The sequence below is a fragment of the Maniola hyperantus genome, chromosome 4 (assembly GCF_902806685.2).
Source record: "Maniola hyperantus chromosome 4, iAphHyp1.2, whole genome shotgun sequence".
In the NCBI taxonomy this organism is placed as follows: Eukaryota; Metazoa; Arthropoda; class Insecta; order Lepidoptera; family Nymphalidae; genus Maniola; species Maniola hyperantus.
The window spans coordinates 4571214-4593971 of record NC_048539.1 but is presented as its reverse complement, the minus strand read 5'-3'; the positions used below and the strand labels follow the sequence as shown (position 1 = coordinate 4593971).

At 37.0% G+C, this 22758-nt stretch overlaps 1 protein-coding gene across 2 annotated transcripts in view; it reads right to left on the bottom strand.

Moving 5' to 3' along the window:
- dally (division abnormally delayed protein) overlaps positions 1–21171 on the bottom strand; it is a 138822-nt gene extending 117651 nt beyond the window's left edge. The window contains exon 1 of one of the 2 annotated variants that reach the window (XM_034985120.2): positions 20838–21171. In XM_034985120.2, coding sequence (XP_034841011.1) covers positions 20838–20970 — 133 coding nt within the window. In that variant the 5' untranslated portion in view covers positions 20971–21171. The remainder of the gene's footprint in view (positions 1–20837) is intronic. The other variant, XM_034985119.2, reaches the window with a different exon arrangement.
- Between the last annotated feature and the right edge of the window lie 1587 nt (positions 21172–22758).

Genomic DNA, 22758 nt, shown 5'->3' with positions numbered 1-22758 from the left:
AACAACTTATTACAAACTTATTTACTTCATATGAACTTATGATTTACAGTAATAAATTTAATAGGAATGATGATTCTGCAGAAGAATTAACCGTGTTGCAACGGATGAATGTCTGTCATCGGGCTGTATCGTATGAACCACGCATGAACCGAACCTACTAGGTAGGGAGTTGAAACTTTCACAGAATGTATATTTCTCTTGCCGTTGTAACCACAAAATAACAAAAATTACAAAATGAGTACCATGAAAATTAAAATAATATTAATTAAAGTGTTATTTCTTAGACAATGCGCAATGCTACGGAAACCTTCAGTCAAGTGCGAGTCTGACTTGCATCTTGGCACCTTGGGCTTACTCTCTAGGGGTGCCAGCCAGGTAACATCCCAGTGTGCCTGGGTGCTGCTGGTCCCTTTTGGATGCCTTCGGGCATCCGAGGGGAAGAGCAGTATTCGGGCCGGTGCACTCCGGTAACATGGCTAATAATCTCTCTTCGGGGATATTGTTAGCCATGGCTGATGACCTGGCAGGGGGAGGTTTCTCCGCGTGTCCCTCTGACTAGCAGAGGGCGCAGTGGACGGGGCGGAGGATGGGACGCGGGCGACGTGCGCGGGATCGCGTTGTTGCCCGTTGGGTCCGGACGTGTGGTGGGGGACCTCGTGAGCGGGGTCCCCGGTGGAGGGTCCGCCTCGGCGGATGTCGCTGACTGGGTCGCGGTGGTTTGCTTCGGCGTTCCCGTGACCCAGTCGCCAGGCGACGTGCAGGAATGGCACTGGGTTTTAGTGCAGTGTATTCCGGTCGCCGCTCGGCCGGCGAGTCCCACATGCCTTCCCTCCAGTTGGTTGGCTGACTTGTTAGCTGGCTGGCTTCCAGGAGGGGGGGATGCGTAAACGCATTTTCCAGCGTTAAAAAAAATGGGCTTACTCTCTATCGATATATCTATTATACTTGTATTGTGATGCCTCACCAGCATTATACAGGCAATATTTAAAAAAAAATGCTAGGAATTCAAGTTTGTTTGTTATGTTTTAAACCTTTATAAAAATACAATGTATAGGTACACAGCTACCTGCGAAGTGCGAACTTATCTAATACCTAGAGGTTATTCTCTTCCAGTTAACCTTTGATACTGGGGACTGGGTGATAGAAACAGAGCATAGAAGTTTTATTCAAAAATAGAAATAGATTGCAACTGAGTAAACATTGAGATATTTTCTAAGTGTGCGAACTATAAAGTCACTTCTTCACCATACATTCGCATTTCCCTTCTCCGGTCTCCGTTGTCGGTGGCTGACATTATTTAGTTGCACGCTGCGGGACCGTAAAATATATTTAGCACATCCTGTGACGTCATCAGCCACAAAAACATATGGTAGCTCGTGCTACTATGTTTCTTAATATGGGTTTTGAAACGGATGCAAAATATAGGTACGATTCCAGCTAAAATGATGATTTGATGTCATACAATAATTGATATTAAATCGCCTCCATAGTCAATGCTATCCGTTCCGTTCCCATATCGAGTAGGTATAGGACGATTGTCTCCTTTATTATGAAACTACCAATAATAATCAATTAATTTATTTGTTGGTTAAACCAAAAGTCGGCGAAAAAGAACACGGCACCTCACAAAAAAACGGTTTTACGAAAAATCGTTGACCATATCTCACTGACTTGACTCCATCCAACAATTTTGATTCCGTGAAGGTCTGAAAAGTGAAATCCTCAGCATATTAGAATTTTGAAAGACCGTTACAGAATCAATATGCAAAAGTAAATTTTCCATATCAAAACAAGTATCTAAAATCTAAATAAATATTTGCCAATGGAAAGTTTACGAGTACGTAAGTATGTTTCCATTTTATACAAAACAAAGTAGGTAGGTATAACAGGATTTCAGTTCATAGGATGTTCTCTGAAGGAAGTGAGTTATCCCGCGTGGGCTGAAAATAAATTGTTAGATGTTCCATTTCCCCTCAATCTGCTATCATGCTACAAATGCAAAATATTACAATCGCAAAATATGATATTTTTCCTATGACTAAATGCTTTCAAGTTTGTAATGATGTTGGTATTATACCTACAACAAAACTGACTGAACATAAAGAATAGCGATAGAAAAGTAGGTCACATACCGTGCTAGGGTTGTCAACATTGTTTCGGCTAATTAAGCTTTTAGTATTATTCAGAATCTAAATACATAAAAAAAGGTGACTGACTGACTGATCTATCAACGCACAGCTCAAACTACCTACTGGACGGATTGGGCTGAAATTTGGCATGCAGATAGCTATTATGACGTGGATATCCGTCAAGAAAGGATTTTTCTCTAAGGGGGTAAAATAGGGGTTTGGAAATATGTTTAGTCCACGCGGACGAAGTCGCAGACATACCTAAGCTAGTAAGCTATAAAAATATAGTAGGGTCAGCTAATATTATATGGGTTAACAATAACCTGGTGCGCCTCGTTCCGTTCTACTTCCCAACCCCTGTCGACGCGACTCCGGCATCTGACCTTTAGTTTATCCGATCATCTATACAACGGCACTGCACTCTGCTTTGAATACGATAAAAGTTCAAACATAAAATATCTATGCAATTTGGCACATTGCCAATCCATTTGATAATGGCACATAATAGCTTGAAAGCACAGCCTTGATGAAACTCGCTTTGAGTTAAAGAACTTCCTATTTGATAACTATGATTTGGTATTTTGTATAGAGACCTGCACGAGGTAGACCACTATGTACTAAATAAGATTTTTCAATGTAACAAAATGTTTCATTTGACTGAAACTTCACTTATGGTTACTCTTAGGTGATGTGTGCGTTTTCACCAGCGTATAGATTCAGGGTACAAGCTGTCTCCATTTCGAATTTCAGCCAAACCGGTTCAGTCATTGTAGCGTGAAAGAGTAACAAACATCTAAACTTTTATATTTATAATATTTCTACATTATACCCGTGACTGTGTCCGGGTGGATTTAGGTTTTAAAAAATCCCGTGGGAACTCTTAAAATTTTCCGCGAAAAAAAGTAGCCTACTCTGTCCCCGGGATATAAGCTAACTCTGTACCAAATTTGATCACAATCGTTTAAACCTGCTGGGTCGTGAAAAGCTAGCGGGCAGACAGACAGACACACTTTCGCATTTATAATATTAAGTATGGATTTATTAGTGTGATTAATTAATTATTTATTAGGATAAAAAAGAACGCGCTACGTAAATTATACATAAATGACAACTGCAAGAAGAATTAAATTATTGCTCTTATATTTTAAACTATAAAAAAGTCAGTTCTGGTGCTGATAGTAAGTAGGCACTTGAGTTAAGTGATAATATTAATTAAGTAAATGAAGCACCTTATTAACCCGAAACTTCCCACGAGATTCTCAAAAACACTCAACTCAATTTTATTTGGCTATTAGTAAACGAAAACGATATATTAAACCGAATCCCCTCAATGGCCTCATGTAACAATCAATGAAGTCCGATACCGATTGACTCGCGAGTCGTGACCGGTGACTCATAGCCTCAGAGCAACTTGATCAGGAAGCCCCCGACCAGGGGTCGGATATGAAACCGACACCGCTACAACCACCTGTGACGCCGTGACTAATGTGACGGCGACTATGTGGTTCTTGTATTCAAGGGATCAGCTATGTATTCCAAAGAATGAAAGAACAGAAACACACATAGGCATACTTTGACTAAATGTTTCTAAAATTTCTCTATATATAAAAATGAATCGCTGAATGTGTTGCTGATCCCAAATCTCGAGAACAGCAGAACCGATTTCGCTAATTCTTTTTTCATAATATTCCTTTAAGTACGGGGATGGTTCATACGGAGAGAAAATTTTTAAAATTAAAAATTGTTTAAAAAAAAAAAAAATTAAAATCCTGAAAAAGAATTGACTGTTAGGCGGTACGAAGTTCGCCGGGGCAGCTAGTAAATTACTTTATTTAATACCTCAGTACAGTTCATTTCTCTGGAATCCTGACCCCTAAACCAGAAAATCAGTGTCTTAGGGGGCAGTGCCTTCCCAAACATGGGATATGGATAGTAAATAATTTACAATTAAATACTATTTTTAATTACTTATATTTGAACTATGTATGTTCTCCGCCACATATACAAAAACTGATTTAGAATTCCCATAGGTACATACCATTATGACTTATATTATTTATAATTTTCAAAATTATAAGATTATTCTTTGGTCCCAAAATTACCTATGGTTGATATCAATATGACCGCGATGTGTCAGGTGTTTGATGTTCTCATGCTATGAATATCTTCAAATTATTATTGAATGTTCAACGTAAATATGGATCTATTTAAAAATAAATTTTTCGAATTTGAAGAGCAGTTTTTCTCAGCATGATCAACCCATCGTCAGCTCACTAATAAGGACAGGACTCTTCTCAGAAGGAGAGTTCAAGAGAGTTAGACCACAGTCAGCCACAGTTGGCAGTTTTTCATAGTCAACTGTTGGTAAAATCATTACTGTCCTCTTCAGTCTTCAAATTGACCTTGAATGTGTTCTGATCCAAAGTGGTAATAAGAAAATTTGATAAACGCTGCGCCCTGAGGGCTCAATATATTTTTTTACTAGCGCTGTCGTTGGCAGGTAAGCCCTCCCGCCTCCCATTGGGAGGTCTAAATCCCGACTTCGTTAAAATCTACCTCGTGACCTGCTTTCTCGAGATAACTTTTTATATCTTTATCAAAATAAATACATATAATTATAATGACATTATATATATCGACCCCATTACATGCAAGGTATTTCCCATGCATACTTAATTTAACAAATGCAAAAGTGTGTCTGTCTGTCTGTTAGCATTTCATGGCCCATCATAAGACGGACATAGGTCACTTTTTATCCCGGAAAATCAAAGAGTTCCCACGGTATTTTAAACCTAAATCCATATGGTCCAATCCATCCAAATCCAAAGTCGCAGGCATCATCTATTTAGACACCTACTGAGATAGCTAGATAGCTTGAAACGTAGCAGACTGACAAACACCCTTTCGCATTTATGATATTATACTATGAATTTAGGCAATTTAATTATTGTATGTAGTTCATCAAACTGTTTAGAATTAAGATAACCTAACTTCTTGCCCTGCGGGCTGCGGGGCAGGCTATCCGATGGACATTGGAATAATTAGCGAGCTCTTATCTCTGTTAATTAATTCCGCACTACGACGGTAGAACTTTATCTGATTCTGTAATTTAATAATACACAGCATATTCTCGGGATCTAATTAGAGATGCCCAGACGGATATTATATTTAATGACCCCTTTGTTGAAGCAAGGTGCAATAATAGCAATAAGTCAGATTCGGTTCCTGACTGTCCATGTCAGTTTGGAACTCTTAGGTTTGAAAATGGCTTTACTTTTTGACAAGTCCATAAGAAGTCTGTACAAAGGGTTTGTACGGCGTTCATACAATTTTGGTCTACTTTTTTGTCCGACCAAAACATAAAAACATACCAAACTTTATAATAGGTACCTTCCTAATTTGTTATTTTTCGCACGGCGCACATAATATGAATTCCAGTGTCACATATTATAACACTCTTGTGAACTTAAATACTCACGTTGGTTGAAAATTTTGGTTCTGTGAGACTGATAAGAGATACGAGGTTTTATGTCGGGTATGGTTCTGTGGGGTCGAACGAAGAAACGTCCCATTTTTCGGTCCCTCTACGAGTTTCCACAGTTGATCCTCGAAGGCATGATAGCCGGAAAAAGGGCACCTGGACGTCAACGGTAGACGTGGTTAGATGACGTCATAAGGGAGAGGACCCGACATAAGTAAGTAGAAGAAGAAGCAGGTAATGAGGAAAATTGCACATGGCTGCATAAATTTTCTCCAGCTGACCGCCGAGTTTCAGTTAGACGATAGCACTGTATAGTTGAAAGTTTAAATTTACAATTTGTTTTTAATAACCTTTTAGGTTAGACTTTAGATTTCTATTAAACTTAATAATTTTGCTTATTATGCAATCAGAGAGCAAAATCACTACAGCGTTTTCAATTGACAAAAGTTTCAAAATTATAGCCATTTGGGAAATATTCAACACTGAAGCGAGACTTCAGAATAATGGAAACGAATTAGCTGAATTGTCTCTTCGGAGCTCTAAAAGCAGAGCCGAAGATGGACTCTTCAAAAGTGGCAGCGAAATTAGCGCCTGTACTTAATTAACAACGCCTACAGTTGATCGCACATTAGTTCACGATAACTTGCGACTGTAGGGGCGGGCTCGAGCTTCTAAATTATCAAGGGAAATGGAGCAGTAAGTATCTGAGTATTCATGTACAACTCGCACGCGCTTCTAGACAAAACTTGGCCCTGCCAAAAAAGAAACAAAAAAACGAACGCCGAAGCAGCAGCCGCATCAAGACATTTGCGGTTCTCGCGGGATTACTGATCACTCGCATCTTTTGTAATTGAGAAGCCAAAATTGTGTTTCTGTTTTCTAAGAAGTTTAGTTTAAATACCCAAAAAGCATGTATTGAAACGTTTAAATTTATTTTAAGTATAAACCTTCCAAAAGACTCAAAATCTATATAATATATAAAAGGAAAAGCTGACTGACTGACTGATCTATCAACGCAAAGCTCAAACTACTGGATGGATCGGGCTGATATTTGGCATGTAGATCGCTATTATGACGCAGACGTCCTCTACGGAAGGATTTTTGAAAAAAAACCCCTAAGGGAGTAAAACAGGGGTGTGAAATTTGCGTAGTCCACGCGGATGAAGTTGCGAGCATAAGCTAATTTGTATGGGCGTTAATAAAGACGTTGCCTTTGGAGCGTGTGGATCTTGCGGCTCGACTCTAGTCTGTGATCAGCTTTAGAACGACATTAACTAATACGAGTCCCTATTTAAAACACACGGTTCTAAAGAGTGAATTAATAAAATCTACCCCACAATTACTTAAAGTTCTATTAACAGGAAATGTGAAGGTTTTTGAAGCAACTTCCGTTAATAATTTGTATTTATTTGTGCGTCCGACCCACCCCAATTTGCATGAATAAATTTTAATAATATGCAGGTTAATTAACTAGGAGAGTCTAACAAGTGCAATTAGAAGCGCATGGACACGCATGGACGGATTTTTTGTGCATTGTCCTCTAACGTTAAAAGTGCCATGACCTTTAATGTCAATGGTAAATAATGGACGACAAAAGCTCAGTAAAGCTTACCTACAAAACTTAACAACAATTAAATGATAGGTAGGTAATATTAAAACCTCTAGCTAGATATCCCTCATCTCATTAACCGACTTCAAAAAAAGGAGGAGGTTCTCAATTCATCGGAATCTTTTTTTTACAATACTAATAATAGATTGATATCTGTCATGTTCGTGGACAAGTATCTATACCAATATTATAAATGCGAAAGTGTGTCTGTCTGTCTGCTAGCTTTTCACGGCCCAACAGTTTAATCGATTTTGATGAAATTTGATACAGAGTTAGCTTACATCCCGAGAAAGGACGTGGGCTAACTTTTATCCCGGAAAATTAAAGAGTACCCACGGGATTTTTAAAAAAACCTAAATCCACGCGGACCCATTAACTACCCCTATTTTTAATGCGAAAGTGTATTTGTTTGTTGGTTTATTGGTTTGTCCTTCAATCGCGTCGCACCAGAGCAACGGATCGACGTGATTTTTTGCATGGGTAAAGTTTAAGACCTGGAGAGTGACATAGGCTACTTTTTATCCCGGATAATCTAAGATTCCCCACGGGGTTTTTAAAAAGCTAAATCCACGCGGGCATCAACTAGTTTATAATATGGGTACCTAGTGATTTACATAGGTATTAAGGTTGGACTATTTTTTTACCATTTTTATTTCGTTGTTCATATTAGTAGGCAAGTACACGTTCAATTAATCATTTTAGAGCTACTTTTTATCCCGGAAAATCAAAGAATTCCCACGGGATTTTCAAAAACCTAAATCCACGCGGACGAAGTTAGTTGAAGAATATTTAAACTCTATACCGAGAAGTTAACGTGCTTGGCAAAGTAATCTGAATCCTTCAAAATTCCAGGAAAACTGCAGCGTAACCTATGGCTTTTATGATTTCCGTGTTCACTTCAATCCGATTGCTACGTAATCGAAGCACGGAGCACTCGTAAACTACGTGTTGTGAAAAAAGACGCGTAAATTCGATTGCGAAACGGTCTGATTTGGCTCTTCCTAACACGGCGCTATAAATTCAAAATGTACGTACCTCACCTACCTCAGTTACCTAAAGACCAAAACACTTTCCCGTTTTAATTATTAACTAGGTGCCCTGCTCCGACACTCGAGTGGAATTTTTGAACACCGGTGTGGGAGTAGAATTTCCAAAAATCCTTTTTTTAAAAGCCCCAAATACCAATTATTTTCACGGATATAACGTCTCCGTATAAAGCGATAATTTTTCTAAGTCTCAGACGAAATATAATTTCAATAAGTTATTTAACTTGAAAAATGAGAGATTTTCATATACATTTTCATCACCTGTTCGAATTTCCGAAGAAGAAGAAAAAGAAGCCCAACCGGTTTAGGTTGTGCGTTGATAGATCAGTCAGTCAGTCAGTCAGTCAGTCAAGACTTAAGACGCCTTTTTATATAGATTTATTTTTTGTTCACATACTGACAAAGTAGAATAAACATTAGCATACCTATTTCAAATAACAATAGAAAAGAACCATTCGACATTTAAAACCTGGCCTCAGCACGGATGATGGTAGTGTATTCCTTCAATTCTCGTTTTAAATTATTATTATTATCCTTATAAGTCCCACAAATTGCTATTGCGCTGGAACCATGTCTCAATAACATCGAAATGAAGTCATTTTGACGTCAGCCAAAATAAAAATATACCATCAGCTCGAAACTTCAGTCTAGTGTTGACGTCACTAAAATGGCGGCCACACGCATTAGTAATTTGCGGGACTTATAACAGTACATAATTGTAGACCTTTTATTTTTTTATTTTTGTTGAGCTTTGGCTACGATCACACCTGATCATATCATGCAGCTTACTACGGAACGCAGTTAACCTGAAAAAGGTATGGCAGTTATATACACCTGCCTTATCCTTACACCTTTCATTGTAGTAAATTAATAACTTGTCAGTAGGCTCGCAGCCCTAATTGGCTTCTAAATAGCATCGTTCCGGAAGGCTGAGTCATTTGACGATTAGAATTTGCTGTATCGAAGCCAAGGGAATTTATTCAAAGTTCAGCAAGATTAGATAACACATAAAAAGGCAAAGAGATCGTGCTTGCAAAAATAAACTGCTGGATAATTCAAGCTTCAGCACAGTTGTATTCCCTAGCTGTTGTTGTATATAAGTATGTTGAATGTAAGTAGAAAAAATCAAAACAATAAAACTTTCCTTATTTAAAACAAAATTTTCTGCATGTTTTCTGTATTCATCCTTATTATGGTAATTAAAAAAATAGTTTTTTTATTAAAGCAAGCTTCGAGATGTCTTCTTGTACAAAATTCGTCAGTGCTTGAAGACCAAAGTCTTCGAACAGTGCGTGTTGCCAGTGATGCTGATGACATATTGGATCCGAGACATGGTCGCTAACTATCAGCGGGCGATGGAAACAGCTACGCTTGGAGTTTCTCTACGTGATCAAATCGGAAATGAGGAGATCCGTAAAAGAACTCCAACATAGCTCAACGGGTTGCGAAGCTGAAGTGGCAATGAGCAGGGCAGATAGTTCGGAAAACCGATAGACGTTTGGGGTCCCAAGGTGCTGGAATGGCGACCTCACAGTGATAGGTGTAGGAAGGTATTCTACACAACACCTACCACAACAAGAAAAGTTCTCTCAAAAACAGCAATAATGAAATAGAAAGTAACAGGATATACCTACCTAACATACCATTCCCAGTATAAACCCCAGAACTACAACAACTAAGTACCTATTAAGCATTTCATTACAATAATCTATAAATCATCTGCTTGACTACGTTTATGAGTTTCGTTTCTATAAAGGCATTTAAAAAGCGTCTCAAACAATACAAATAACGTCTTAACTAAATTGTGTGCCGCTTTGACAGCTATTTAGCAGAATCGCCATTCGCTAACTTAACAAGCGAAACTTAAGCGCCGATAAAGATAATAAGCATTCGTGCCACCCTTGTCGTTGATAAGGCTTTACTCACGTGGCTTTGCTCAGTATTTGTCATAGCATAAACAAAAGCTTTGGAAAGGACGATACCTGCGCCGGGGCAGGTAAGCCGGGCACAATGGCATTCCGAACATCCGAAATGAATCAAAATTTTGGTTTGCTCTCATTGGGACGAGTCATCGCGCCCCGTGAAAAATTACACGACCTATATAGCTACGTAAGTTCATCCGAGGCTAATTACGTTATTAAAAAAAACCGGCCGTGCGAGTTAGGCTCGCGCAACGAGGGTTCCGTACTACAGTCGTATTTTTTCGACATTTTTCACAATAATTCAAAGACTATGATGCATAAAAATAAATAAAAATCTGTTTTAGAATGCACAGGTGAAGCCCTTTCATATGATACCCCACTTGATATATTAGTCATCTTACTTCGAAAATTGAAAATACTAATTTTTAGTACATGACCACAATTTAATTTTTTTTGTGTGATGTAACCACAAATTCACGGTTTCAGATTTTCCCTCTAATGTCTGCTATAAGACCTGCCAAATTTCATGATTACAACCCCTACCTGTCATCAACGTCAGCAAAAAGTGTTAACCTTGGATGAATGTCTATGGTGTTAACTAACTGTAGATCTCAAAGTGAAAGATGCCTGCTGTTCGGGTTCGGTAACTAAGTCTTGGTTTCGATATATTATAATAATAATACCTCACTGGTTATTAGGAGGGGATGATTTTATTAGCAGTTACGTCGCTTACATATGCAACCTTACTTTAGGTTATATTCAACTTATGTGCATTTAAATGTCAACTGCTCAAGTAAGTAGTTTGGTAATTAGTGTAGCTTTATTTACTTTTGAAAATGGACAATAGGTAGATACTATAATTTTTTTCATAGCACATTAGCTACTTCAAGCGACATAGCAGGTATCGTACTAGACTAGACATATGGAACCTAGGTAATAGAGGATGGATCTGGAAGCCCATCACATAGAAACCTTAGTAACTGAAAGACGCTCAGAAATGAGGAATACGAAAATCTTGAATTGAAATGCTTGCTCGTTACATCTTTACGTGAGGGTTGACTCAATTGTTATATGCGATGAATTATTAACTTAACTGAATTATTTAGCTAAAATCTTTCTCAAGCCTTTCCTGCCTGAGTGTAAATAGACTTCTGGTGCAGCCAATTTGCAATCTGGTCCTAGCCCTGTAAAGGACCCTAATTTATTACAAGTTAATACAAATAGGAATATCATTTTATATTGGCTCAAACCAGGATGTCTATCCTGGTAAGAGGATTCAAGCACGGTTAGTTACCACCGCCATTGCCCTAAGGGACTTAATCAAGGGTTCCGGTACAGTACCGCTGAAAAGCCAATTAGGGATGTGGGTCTACAACTTCCTTCCCTAAATACCATAAGACAAAAAGGTCATATTAAAGCCACTTAGGTACATGTTTGCAGATTGCCAATTGCCACTTAATTTTCTTAACATTCATTTATTTATTACTTATCTGAGCTAAGTACTGTGTATTATAGGTAGGTACTACAGTGCCTAATTGATGTAAGATGTTTCGCACTAACTAACTAGCAGATATCCGCGACTTCCTTCTTTCTTTCCTTCCTGATTTAGATCTTTTAAGATTCCGGGGGAACTCTTTGATTTTTCGGAAGTCTACGTCACTCTCCAGGTTTTTAACTACATCTTTGCAAAAAACCACGCCGATCCGTTGCGGCGTGATTGAAGGACCAACCAATAAACTAACAAATCAAAAAGCAAGCACACTTTCGCATTTATAATAATATAGGTATCTTTAAGGATAGTGATAAGTACCTACTAACACGAAAAAGAAACAAGTGTTCAACAAGCATAATACAAAGTGGAAATTCCAAAGTGGAATGGAATAATAATTTCAAGTCGAATCCAGAAAATGCGGCCGTAACGATTGAGGTTTTATCGATATTTCCAATTGCCCCATTTTCTCTCCAAATGTCATTTACGGGTACGGCGAACGTGTTTATTGGAGTGAACCAACAAGTCCTCCCCACTTAAACAACTGGTTCCATTATTTGTACGTGGAGCGGCGACCTCCCGCACTGACGGGAACAATGAAAGTGAGAGAGGGCTGGAATGCGTGCGGGAGGATTGCGCGGGCTGCGGAGGAGTGCGGAGGGAGCCCGTTCCCGGTTCCCAGGCGAGGAATGCCAGCGCGAGCAACAAAGCCTATCCGCCGCCATTCACCCCGCGCCCCCTCCTCTATAGCGGTTCCATCTCACTCGTAATTTTTCGTGACTTTCCCCTAAGAACCGTTTACGTTCGGAAACTGATTCAATATTCGAATTGCCGCATGTTTCTTTTGGAGTTTCACGCTCTTCAATAAATCAAACATTTTACACTCGATTTATATTATAGGTTATTGTAGTTAACTAGTGGTAAAAGCCAGTGGTTAAGACGTCGGCCTTTATTCAGACGGGCACGCATTTCTAACTTTTCGGGAGTTATATTGTGCATTTTAAGCAATTAAATATATATCTTAGGTACTTTAATGGATGAAGGAAGACATCGTGAGAAACCTGAGATTTCTCCATAATGTTCTCAAAGGTGTGTGAAGTCTGCTAATTCGATCTGGGTCAGCGTGGTACACACCTAAACCCATCTCATTCTGATGGGAGAACCGTTCTCAGTAGTGAGCCGGTGGCGATGGGTTGATCATGATGATGTTGACTAAGGCTTACTGTGTTAAGTCATGCGATCACCGTAATGTAGCGCAAAAATAATGCAAGCGAGGTACAACAAGCGTTTGTTTCATTCATGAACTCTGGGTTCAGGGTCAAGAGTCAAGTCGCACCAGCTGACTTCACATATCGCATTTTATTTATATTACACGTCCCTGTACATACATCGCTTGACTACTTTGACCGCCGGCTGTCGGTTTAACTATTTCCATACAAACGTGCAGTATTATCACTTTTATAAGTCGCATCAGCAAAATTCGTTGCGCAGAAAAGCGTAACCTGACGCATCTCGTTCATGATTCGCGCTTAGAAAATATGGCGCGTTGGCAACAATCAATAGAGCGGACGGACGCGCGTTATGATTGGCTGAGATATTTCCGCACCATTCGAAAATAAAATTTCTGCGCAGGTACATTGACGTAATTTATAAAAGTGGTAGTATATACAGCAATAGTTTGGTTCTCATTTGAAAATTAACCAATCAAACTCGACGTTATTTTGTAGACACGTTCTAGAAACTAATAAATCTGCCATTGGCCCGGTTAAATGAATAAAAATAACTAGGGTTAAAATATATTTGTATATAAACTCGAGACAGTATAACTTTGATATTGACTATTTTAACGGAAATCTGGAAAACCACAGCTACATAATAGTCTGCGACATGTTGAGATAGCAAATGGGGAATGAGGCAGGGAAACGAATTTTTTTATAGATTCATTGAGTTTGGTTAGTTAGTATTGAAGTGAGAGCCAAATTTTATATATATATAGATATACGTTTGTTTGGGCGCACTGCGATTAACCCTCTTAATAACACACACAATCACATTGTTATGCTGCAAATCTTATCAAAAAATAGTCTATAGGTAACTACATTTATAGTATATCAACTCTATGATAGTTCCACTGTATCCAATTAGAACCTATCTAACTTATTAATATTTATCAATATTATAATAATGTAGGTAACTATTAATTAGTTGCAATTTAAATAGCACAATATTATAATTTAATTAATATTTTGCATAGCGTGGAATAATAATAATAAAAAACATGTTTTAACTAATAACTAGTTGCTAACGAGTTACCTACATAGTTCGTAATAAACTGATTTTCTATGCCCCGCGACTTCGCTTCGAAGCTGCAAATATTCAACTTCTCGTAATGATCTTCACTGTATCATTATTATATTATTATGTTCTCTGACTGTATATTACTATCCTTTGTGCTATCGCATACATAGGTAGGTACATAATCGCTCTACCATTTTAAGAAACGTGGTTAAAATTACTGTTATGTTATGAAATGCCTGAATAGTAAAAATGTAACATAAGTACAGTTGTAGTTGTAATAGTTTAGTAAGGACGGTAAAACATTATCATGATTTAACAGTTTCATGTTTTGGTAATTTTAAACCAAGTTTTCAAGACTCTACTTTTCCTTATTAGTCCCATTTTGCCTACTTGCTTACTTATGTAAATAATTCAGCTTTAATTTGGTGCATAATATTGGCGATTCACATGTGGAATATATTTTTGCGTTACTTTAGCGAGCGCCGCGCTGGCTGTCGACGCCCGTGATCAGTAATCAAGTAATCACATTAAGATGAAACTTTTTTTTATTTTTTTTATTGCTTAATTAATTTTGTCGTTGAGAACAAGTTTCTATAATATAATAAATAAAATAAATAATATAGAATTGTTTAAGGTTACTACATAGCTGCCCCGTCCTAGTTTTGCCTGTGTGAAATTTCTGAAATCCTTTCTTAGTGTGGTCTACATTATAGAGAAAACTGCTTGCAAAATGCCTTACTGTTTAAGTAGTTAGGTTAAGAAATTCAGGATAATATAATTATGCGTACTTCGCGCTTTGAATAAAAACTATATTGTATCATGATTTTATCATAATCTTAATATCTTAATATAAGTATAAAAGGAAAAGGTGACTGTCTGACTGACTGACTGATCTATCAACGCACAGCTCAAACTACTGGACGGATCGGGCTGAAATTTGGCATGCAGATAGCTATTATAACGTAGGCATCCGCTAAGAAAGGATTTTTGAAAATTCAACCCCTAAATTTAAACCCCCATTTAACCCAAATGGGGGTTTAAATTTTATGTAGTCCACGCGGACTACAAAAAAAAAAAGAAAGAAAGAAGTCGCGGGCATAAGCTAGTATTCATAATAAGTACCTATGGATTTCATTCTGAATTGCGTGTTTAGTCATTCAATGAGCGTCAAGCAGACTCGTGACTAACAGGATGGTGATGATAAATAATAACTGGTATACCTAACTAAATACTGAAGTATAACTTTTATATAATATTAGCGGCTAGCGCACGGCATGCCTTACAATGCGAGTTGCGACTCGTGCGCCTTTGCACGGGTGGAATTCCTGAAAATCCTTTCTTACTGGTGTTCTAGTTATACCTACCTATTTCAAGATTCTAGACTGAAAGGTTTAAGCTGTACCTACCTACTACATCACTCAGTCGGTTTTTATTTTATGATTCTTACGACACCCCATACATACAAATAGGTACAAAAATAGTGTGGCATACAAAAACAAAAGGCCAATTCAAAAATAGTTTTCGGAAAAAAAACCTCAGTTCTTTATAATTTTAGCCGCGAAACTGACATATTATATCTACACCTAATCTCTATATATATAAATGGACCGCTAAATGTGTCGCTAATCGCAAATCTCGAGAACCGCTGAACCGATTTCGCTGATTCTTTTTTATAATATTTCTTGAAGTACGAGGATGGTTCTTACGGAGAGAAAAATTGCCTGAAGAAGAATCGACTGTTAGGCGGTACGAAGTTCGCCGGGGCAGCTAGTAAGTCAGCTTAAAATTACTATGTAACTTTAAATATATAAGATATACCTACGTTACAAAAAGCCGCTTAACATTACCAACAATCTAACAACCAATAATAATAAAACCTTTTGATCCAGTCATCCGTAAAAATAACGGCGACCGGTTATAAAAATTGGACACAGCACTTATCGTACATCTTAAACTGCCAATCAATATAGTAGTTCTCATACATTGTTAGGCATATCTACCAATAGGTAGGTAGGTACTAGCAAAAAGTTGTCTGGCAAGTCTATTATGTAATAAATCTTTTATAGGTATTATATCTTTTTTTAAATATTTTTTTAATTACTTATTGTTTCTTTTTCAATTTTTTTAATTAATATTTTTTATCTTTTTATTACATATTTTTATCATTAATTTTTTTCAAGTTTGTTTTTTTCTTTTTTTAAATTTTTCTTTCCTTTTAATTTTTTTTTATGTATAATAATTTTAATTTTTTTTGGAAAGAAAACTCATGATTTTTGCACCCAATAACGGACCATCTCACAATCCCATCATTATGAACGAATTGCTGGCCAAAACTCAACAAATCTTATCGGACAGCAGCCACTGTAGGTATATTTCCCTGATATTATGGCTCCGGCCGACTTTTTTCTTTTTCTGAAACTCAAATTACAAAGATACTTTTGAAATCAATGATTATTTTATTTTATTTGATTTTTATAGAAACTATCATTGTTCGAAGCACCCGAACGTCGCAGATTTTTTTGAAGATGCCTATTTTGAAGGGCATAGGTACAATTTGGATGAATAGTACATAATATTTTGTGCTTCACTGACCGGTACTTTCTTGACATAGAAGTAGGATTGTAGTCAAGGGCTAACATGTATCAGATAAAAAAAAAAACAAAAGGTACATATTTCTAAGAGCGTGCCGGTGATGCCACCACATACAGTCAATTCCTGATCCACCTACTTTCCTGTTTCTTACTATGTAACTCTAAATACGTATAAGTAAATTAAATACGTATACTACTTTCTTATGGTCATCCTATCAATTATTATTAGACCCACAAATTATTTATTAAAATAATTATTGCAAGACTGCATTAAAAGTAGCAATGACTGTAACTTTATATTTTTATTATTCATAGGAAAAACAAGCAACATAATCCAAATACCGCAAACGCCAGCGCGTGCGCCGGTCATTTGACACTCATTACTCGTACCGCTGTGGATATCCAACACATTCAAGTAAACAAAGCCGTTTATATTGTAAGTGGATCTATTTATTAACATTTCAAAAACACTCGCACTTAAGGTTAGAAAGGTTAATGACTGGAAGTGGAGGTGGTCCAAATATTCTGTACATCTCCTTTCAAAAAAATTCTTCAAGTAAATGTTTTCAGATATTGAAAAATACTTAGGTATTCCGACTATATAAAGACGTACCTACCTAGGACGTATTTAGCTTTATTCCAACTTAAGTATAAGACAAAATTAATAATAATAATTAGAAATCACCACTATTAGTATGGAAAATCATTTATAATCCTAGAGATTTTCTCTTCTAAGAAGCATAAACTTAAATATTTAAAGGGCTCAATTCTTTATGTAATGTAAGTAAACTTTATTTGAAATGCAAATACATACATAACATACCTACCTATTATATTTAGTAAGTACAATATAGCTTAGGTAATAGGAAAATTATTCCGACTGAATTTTCCTTGATTTCATTCAGTTAAAAAATAAATAACACACATTAAAATGAAGGGTACATTTTCATAACTAAGAGCTAATTTTCAATCGCAACTTGAACCGACGGACATTAAGTAATTTCCAATAGGTATAAGAACTGTGTTATTTTGTAATGAAATATTTTTAATTCATAATGTTGCTTGGGGAAAGGAATAAATAGCACTAGATTTGGACCTGTTAATTTGGTTAGGTTTGAAGATTGTGTTGTGCAAGAGAATCGACCCCATTATTAGTAGTTTTAAATATTTGTATACTTTAGTCGTTTGTATATTTTATTATATTAATCTGTGGATAGTGTAGTGGATTACATATTTGCCAATTTTGCTAGATTTAAGTCGTAGTTTTAACTTTTGGTGTCGAGACCCTTGGTCCGTGGGGTCCTAGCGCTATAAGACTTTTTAAGGAAATAGCAAAAAGGTTAGTCGACATCACAGGAGACCGAAGAGCTGGCAGCTACCTCGGACAAAGCATTAGCCTATCTATTCAAAGGGGGAACGCTGCCAGTATCTTCGGAACCTTGCCTAAAGGGACTCCTTTTAATAATATATTTTAGTTATAATATTATATTTTTTAAGGTTTTAGTTTTAGTTTAAATTATTAATTAATTAACTTTTAATTTGTATCTTAGTAGCTATATTCCATTGTAAGTAGTCAGTGAAATAAAATAAATTTAACTTTTAATATGTAATTGTTTACTGTCCCAAATAAAATAAAATGAAATGAAATGAAATAATTTGAATTACATTAATAGGACGAAGATAGATATTAATTATTTGTTGAGACAGAGATACATTTCTATAAGTTCTGCGGAATGTCGCGGCACCGATAAGATCAGTCAGTAATAAACGTTATTATTTATTACGAATGGGTTTGCAACAGGCGCACATTTACTTGCGTTTGTATTTTATTCTAGTCATTTCCTTATTATAGCCGTGAGGGCGTAGTGGTTAAGGCGTCCGCCTCCTCCGGTCGGAGGTTCGATCCCGGGCACGAACCTCTAACTTCTCGGAGTTAAGTAGGTGAAGGAAAACATCGTGAATAGACCTACATGCCTGAGAGTTCTCATGCGGAGACCCGTGCTCAGTAGTGAGCCGGCGATGGATTGATGATGATTTCCTTATTATCAAGGTATCTTTGTAATATACAGTAGGCACAATAAAATGAAAAAATAGTAGGTAAGTAACATTATCATAGGTTCATTGGCACCCACATCTTTGGAGCTTATAAGAACCTAATAATGATCAATGTTTGCACTTTGCACTGAAAATATTTTTTAAAATTTCATACCTACTACATGTTAAAATACCTATAATGCGAGGGCTTTCATATAAAAAAGCTGAGATATATGAGATATATCTTAAAGGTTAAACCGCGAGCATATTTTTTTATTTTGTACCCATTACGTAGGTATTCTGAGCCAAAACTGAGAAACTATAACTGAAGGACACAAGGACAACTTATCTTTTTAAGAGATTTCTACGAGAAGCCCTTGAATGTGAGAACAAAAGGTATACCTACTTAGGTGTACATACTTACGAAGGGTGGATTCAAATCCCAGACATTTAATCTCTTAGATAGGATAGGTAGCTGTACCTATAATATATAGAAGTAGATAACCATACATAATAAAGTAGGTACCTACCTATCATCTATTGTCGCTATCTTAAATACCATCTGGTAGAGTAGACGGAGCAGTAATAAAGCTTTCACAAGACCATTCAATTTGATAAAACTCGCTTGAAAATTTTTTTGACTTGAAAACTAAACCTTGGATCTTATATTTACAGGAAGAGGAAACTACCGATATGCCAGTGGGATCGCCAGGTTTTTATAATACCTAGGTATCACATCCTATTTCTCTATCTTCTAGGACACGTATTTATTGTGTAAGTATGTAAAACTATTCCCACATAATTCCCTATTTTCACATAAACCTTCCTATATAACTTTGATGGGGAGCTTTACCAAAAAAGCTTTGTTTTACTCGTAATAATAAAAGCTTTATCACACTATACTAAAAATACAAGCTTCTTTTTTTATTGAAAATTCTATAAGGAGTTATAGTAGGTACCTAATAAGTTGTAAATCCCGATCATCGAGTACTAAATAGTTTTGTTTACAAAGATCCACACTAGAGGTGACCAATTTATTTATTAACCTGTTAATTTAACACATATTAAAGTTTGTTGATTAACTGCGATACTAAAACTTAACAATTTTAAATAAAAAAATATTATTAAATCAAAAAATACAAATTATTATAGTTAGGAGTTAGGTCCTATACCTACGTTCTAAGTAGCTGCAGTAGGTACTTAAGTAGGTAGCGCGAAGATTCCAGGAAATTAAATTTCGAAGGGGGCGCGCGGTGCAAAACGCGCGCGCGACGACATTATACCTACCGATTGCGACCGATTACGTCATGCGCTAAAAATACCGATGCATTGAATATGGTTAAAAATAGCAAGTCAACTAATGTTAAATAGCACCACATCGATATGATGATAAATTTAGCATATCAAATGATTTTGTTGTTCCCATCGAATACCTACGAAGTGTTAATAAATAAGTTAAATAATTTTGTTATTTTTGTTGATGCTTTGATTTGATACATAAATAATACAATAGTCGTATTTCTGTTTATTACCGATACTGTTCGATTAACGATAGTGCGCGTTCATAGACTTTTTGCTAGTTTATTTTTTCGGGTAATTTGATGGTGTAGTTTATTTTGCTCACTTCGTTGTCTGTCCGTCCGTCTGTCTGTCTGTGCGTCCGTCCGTCCGTCTGTCTGTGCGTCCGTCCGTCCGTCTGTCTGTGCGTCCATCCGTCCGTCTGTCTGTGCGTCCGTCCGTCCGTCTGTCTGTGCGTCCGTCTGTCTGTCTGTCTGTCAAGAAACCTACAGGGTACTTCCCATGGACCTTTTTATCAGGTAGGTAGGTACCTACCTAGGTTTTATAGCACACGCAAGGGGGAAAATTTGAAAACCGTAATTTCTGGTCACGTCATCATCATCATCATCATCATCATCATCATCATCAACCGATAGACGTCCACTGCTGGACATAAGTCTCTTGGAGTGACTTCCACTCCACACGTCACGGTCTTGCGGCGCCTGAATCCAGCGGCTCCCTGCGACTCGTTACATCACCAAAAATAAATTGAAATGTGTTCATGAAAGTAGTGTTTTCAATTTTCAAAGTAAGATGAAATCAAGTGGGGTAGGTATCGTGTTTTTTTTTTTTTTAGTCAGTGTTATATTTTTAACGTGTTTATTTATCAATAAATTTTAATAACAATTATTGATATTATATTATGTAAGTCTAACAGTATTTGACACCACTAATCCACACCTGGTATGCTGCGATCATCAGCTGATATGTTGTGTCTAGAGAAGAAATCTTCAGACGGGGCACACGAGGTTGCCGCGGCGGAGACTGCGGCCGCGGACGCCGAAAAAACCAAAAACACCACTAAAAACTTCATGGTCACAGGTAACACTGATAAAAATGCAAGTGTTCAAAATTCCTTAACTATAAAACGCGTTTGTTTTCAAATTGTACACACGCGAAGCGAACTCGCGGTCGACTTCTGGGCTCACGTATAACCACATCGACGCGCCTTCGCGGACTGGCCTCACTCACAACCGGCGACCGGCCGCCGCCACAGATACCATTGTTATAAATTAGCTACAGAAATAAAATGACTTGAAAATGCTGAAGCTCTCAAAAGCTCTCCTTTCGTTTACACATTTTAGTTTTTATTTTTACGGGTTTTATTGCCGTCAAATCACTGCTGACTTGGAGCAATCACTTCTAATTTACGAAAAGATTCATTTTGTTTTTCAGATAATCTGGTCAGTAATTTGTCTAAATGTGTCCTTAAGTACCTACCTAAAGCTTTTTTAAATGTAAACATTATAATATTTGGCAAGGTTCTGTATTATTCTAAAACCTTAATGATTCAGTGTCAGAAATCAGAATGTCCTTTAAATTAAAGCTTGTATTTAGCGAGATCTATCGTAAAACAGGCATAAAACATTTAGCGTGCATTTCTATAAATAAGGCAGTCGTCGTACTAGGCACTAGGTGAAGCCTAGACTGGTGGAGTGCTAGTATGCAGCGGCGGTGCGCGCGCACTGATATCGAACCATGCTCGACTGCCGACTGCTGAGACAGTGTGCTAACAGAACTTTCGCTGCAGACTTGTTGGTAATCCAGGATGTTTGATATGCTTGGCCATGCTTTAGGTCCCTATGACAAAACGTCTAGATCTCTTTTTGTCTTAATATTCCTACTCTAATTACCTACCTACCTATGATGAAGACTGTAGACTGAGTAAAAAGTGGTCAGGTGAAAATCACGAGTTCGAATGCGCAATAATAAGTAAGAAGGCATAATATTTAACTATAATATGAATAGTTCCATAAAATTATTTGAAAAAATTATTGTTTTATCTTTGTTATCATTTCCTGCCCTTGAACATCTGAACAGGGTTTTTATATGGGTAGGTACTTAATTCCGCAATTGATAATAATTTAATTAAAAACACGATTGGGTTCATAAATTTTAAATTTTATAAAATTTTCCACGATTTAAAACTGAAACCTTAGAATAACCACTGGACAAATATGCAACGAAATACGCAACGCAAATTACGTTTCATTTTTCAAGTCTCATCTATTTAAACACAAGTAAAAATAATTAATCACTAAATAGCCAGTAGGTACATATTTCCGACAGACTGCATGCCGATGAGATGCGCTTGATCTGCGAAGCGTAAAAGGACTTTACCAATTTATAGAAGTACCTATACTCGATAGGTATAATATAATATACCTATCTACATTTTAAATTGCCTTTACACTAGAGTAGTATACCACAGTAGGTATATGCCGCTATACGTCTCGCAAATTACCAATGCGCGTGGCCGCCATTTTAGTGACGTCAGCACTAGACTGAAGTTTCGAGCTGATGGTATATATTTTTTTCGGCTGACGTCAAAATGACGTCATTTCGATGTTAATGAGACATGGTTCTAGCGCAATAGCAATTTGCGGGACAACACGCGTGGATGTCACACAAGCGTAAGTACGAATTTGTCTTCACTTTATAAAACACAAATGTATGACCTTTGTCTATTTGGAGTTTGATAAATTGGAAAATGGATAGACCTCCTTTTAATAGGAGACTAGCTTATTTCCGCGACTACACAAATTTTAAATCCCTATTTTACCCCCCTTGGGGGTGAATTTTCAATAATCCTTTTTTAGCG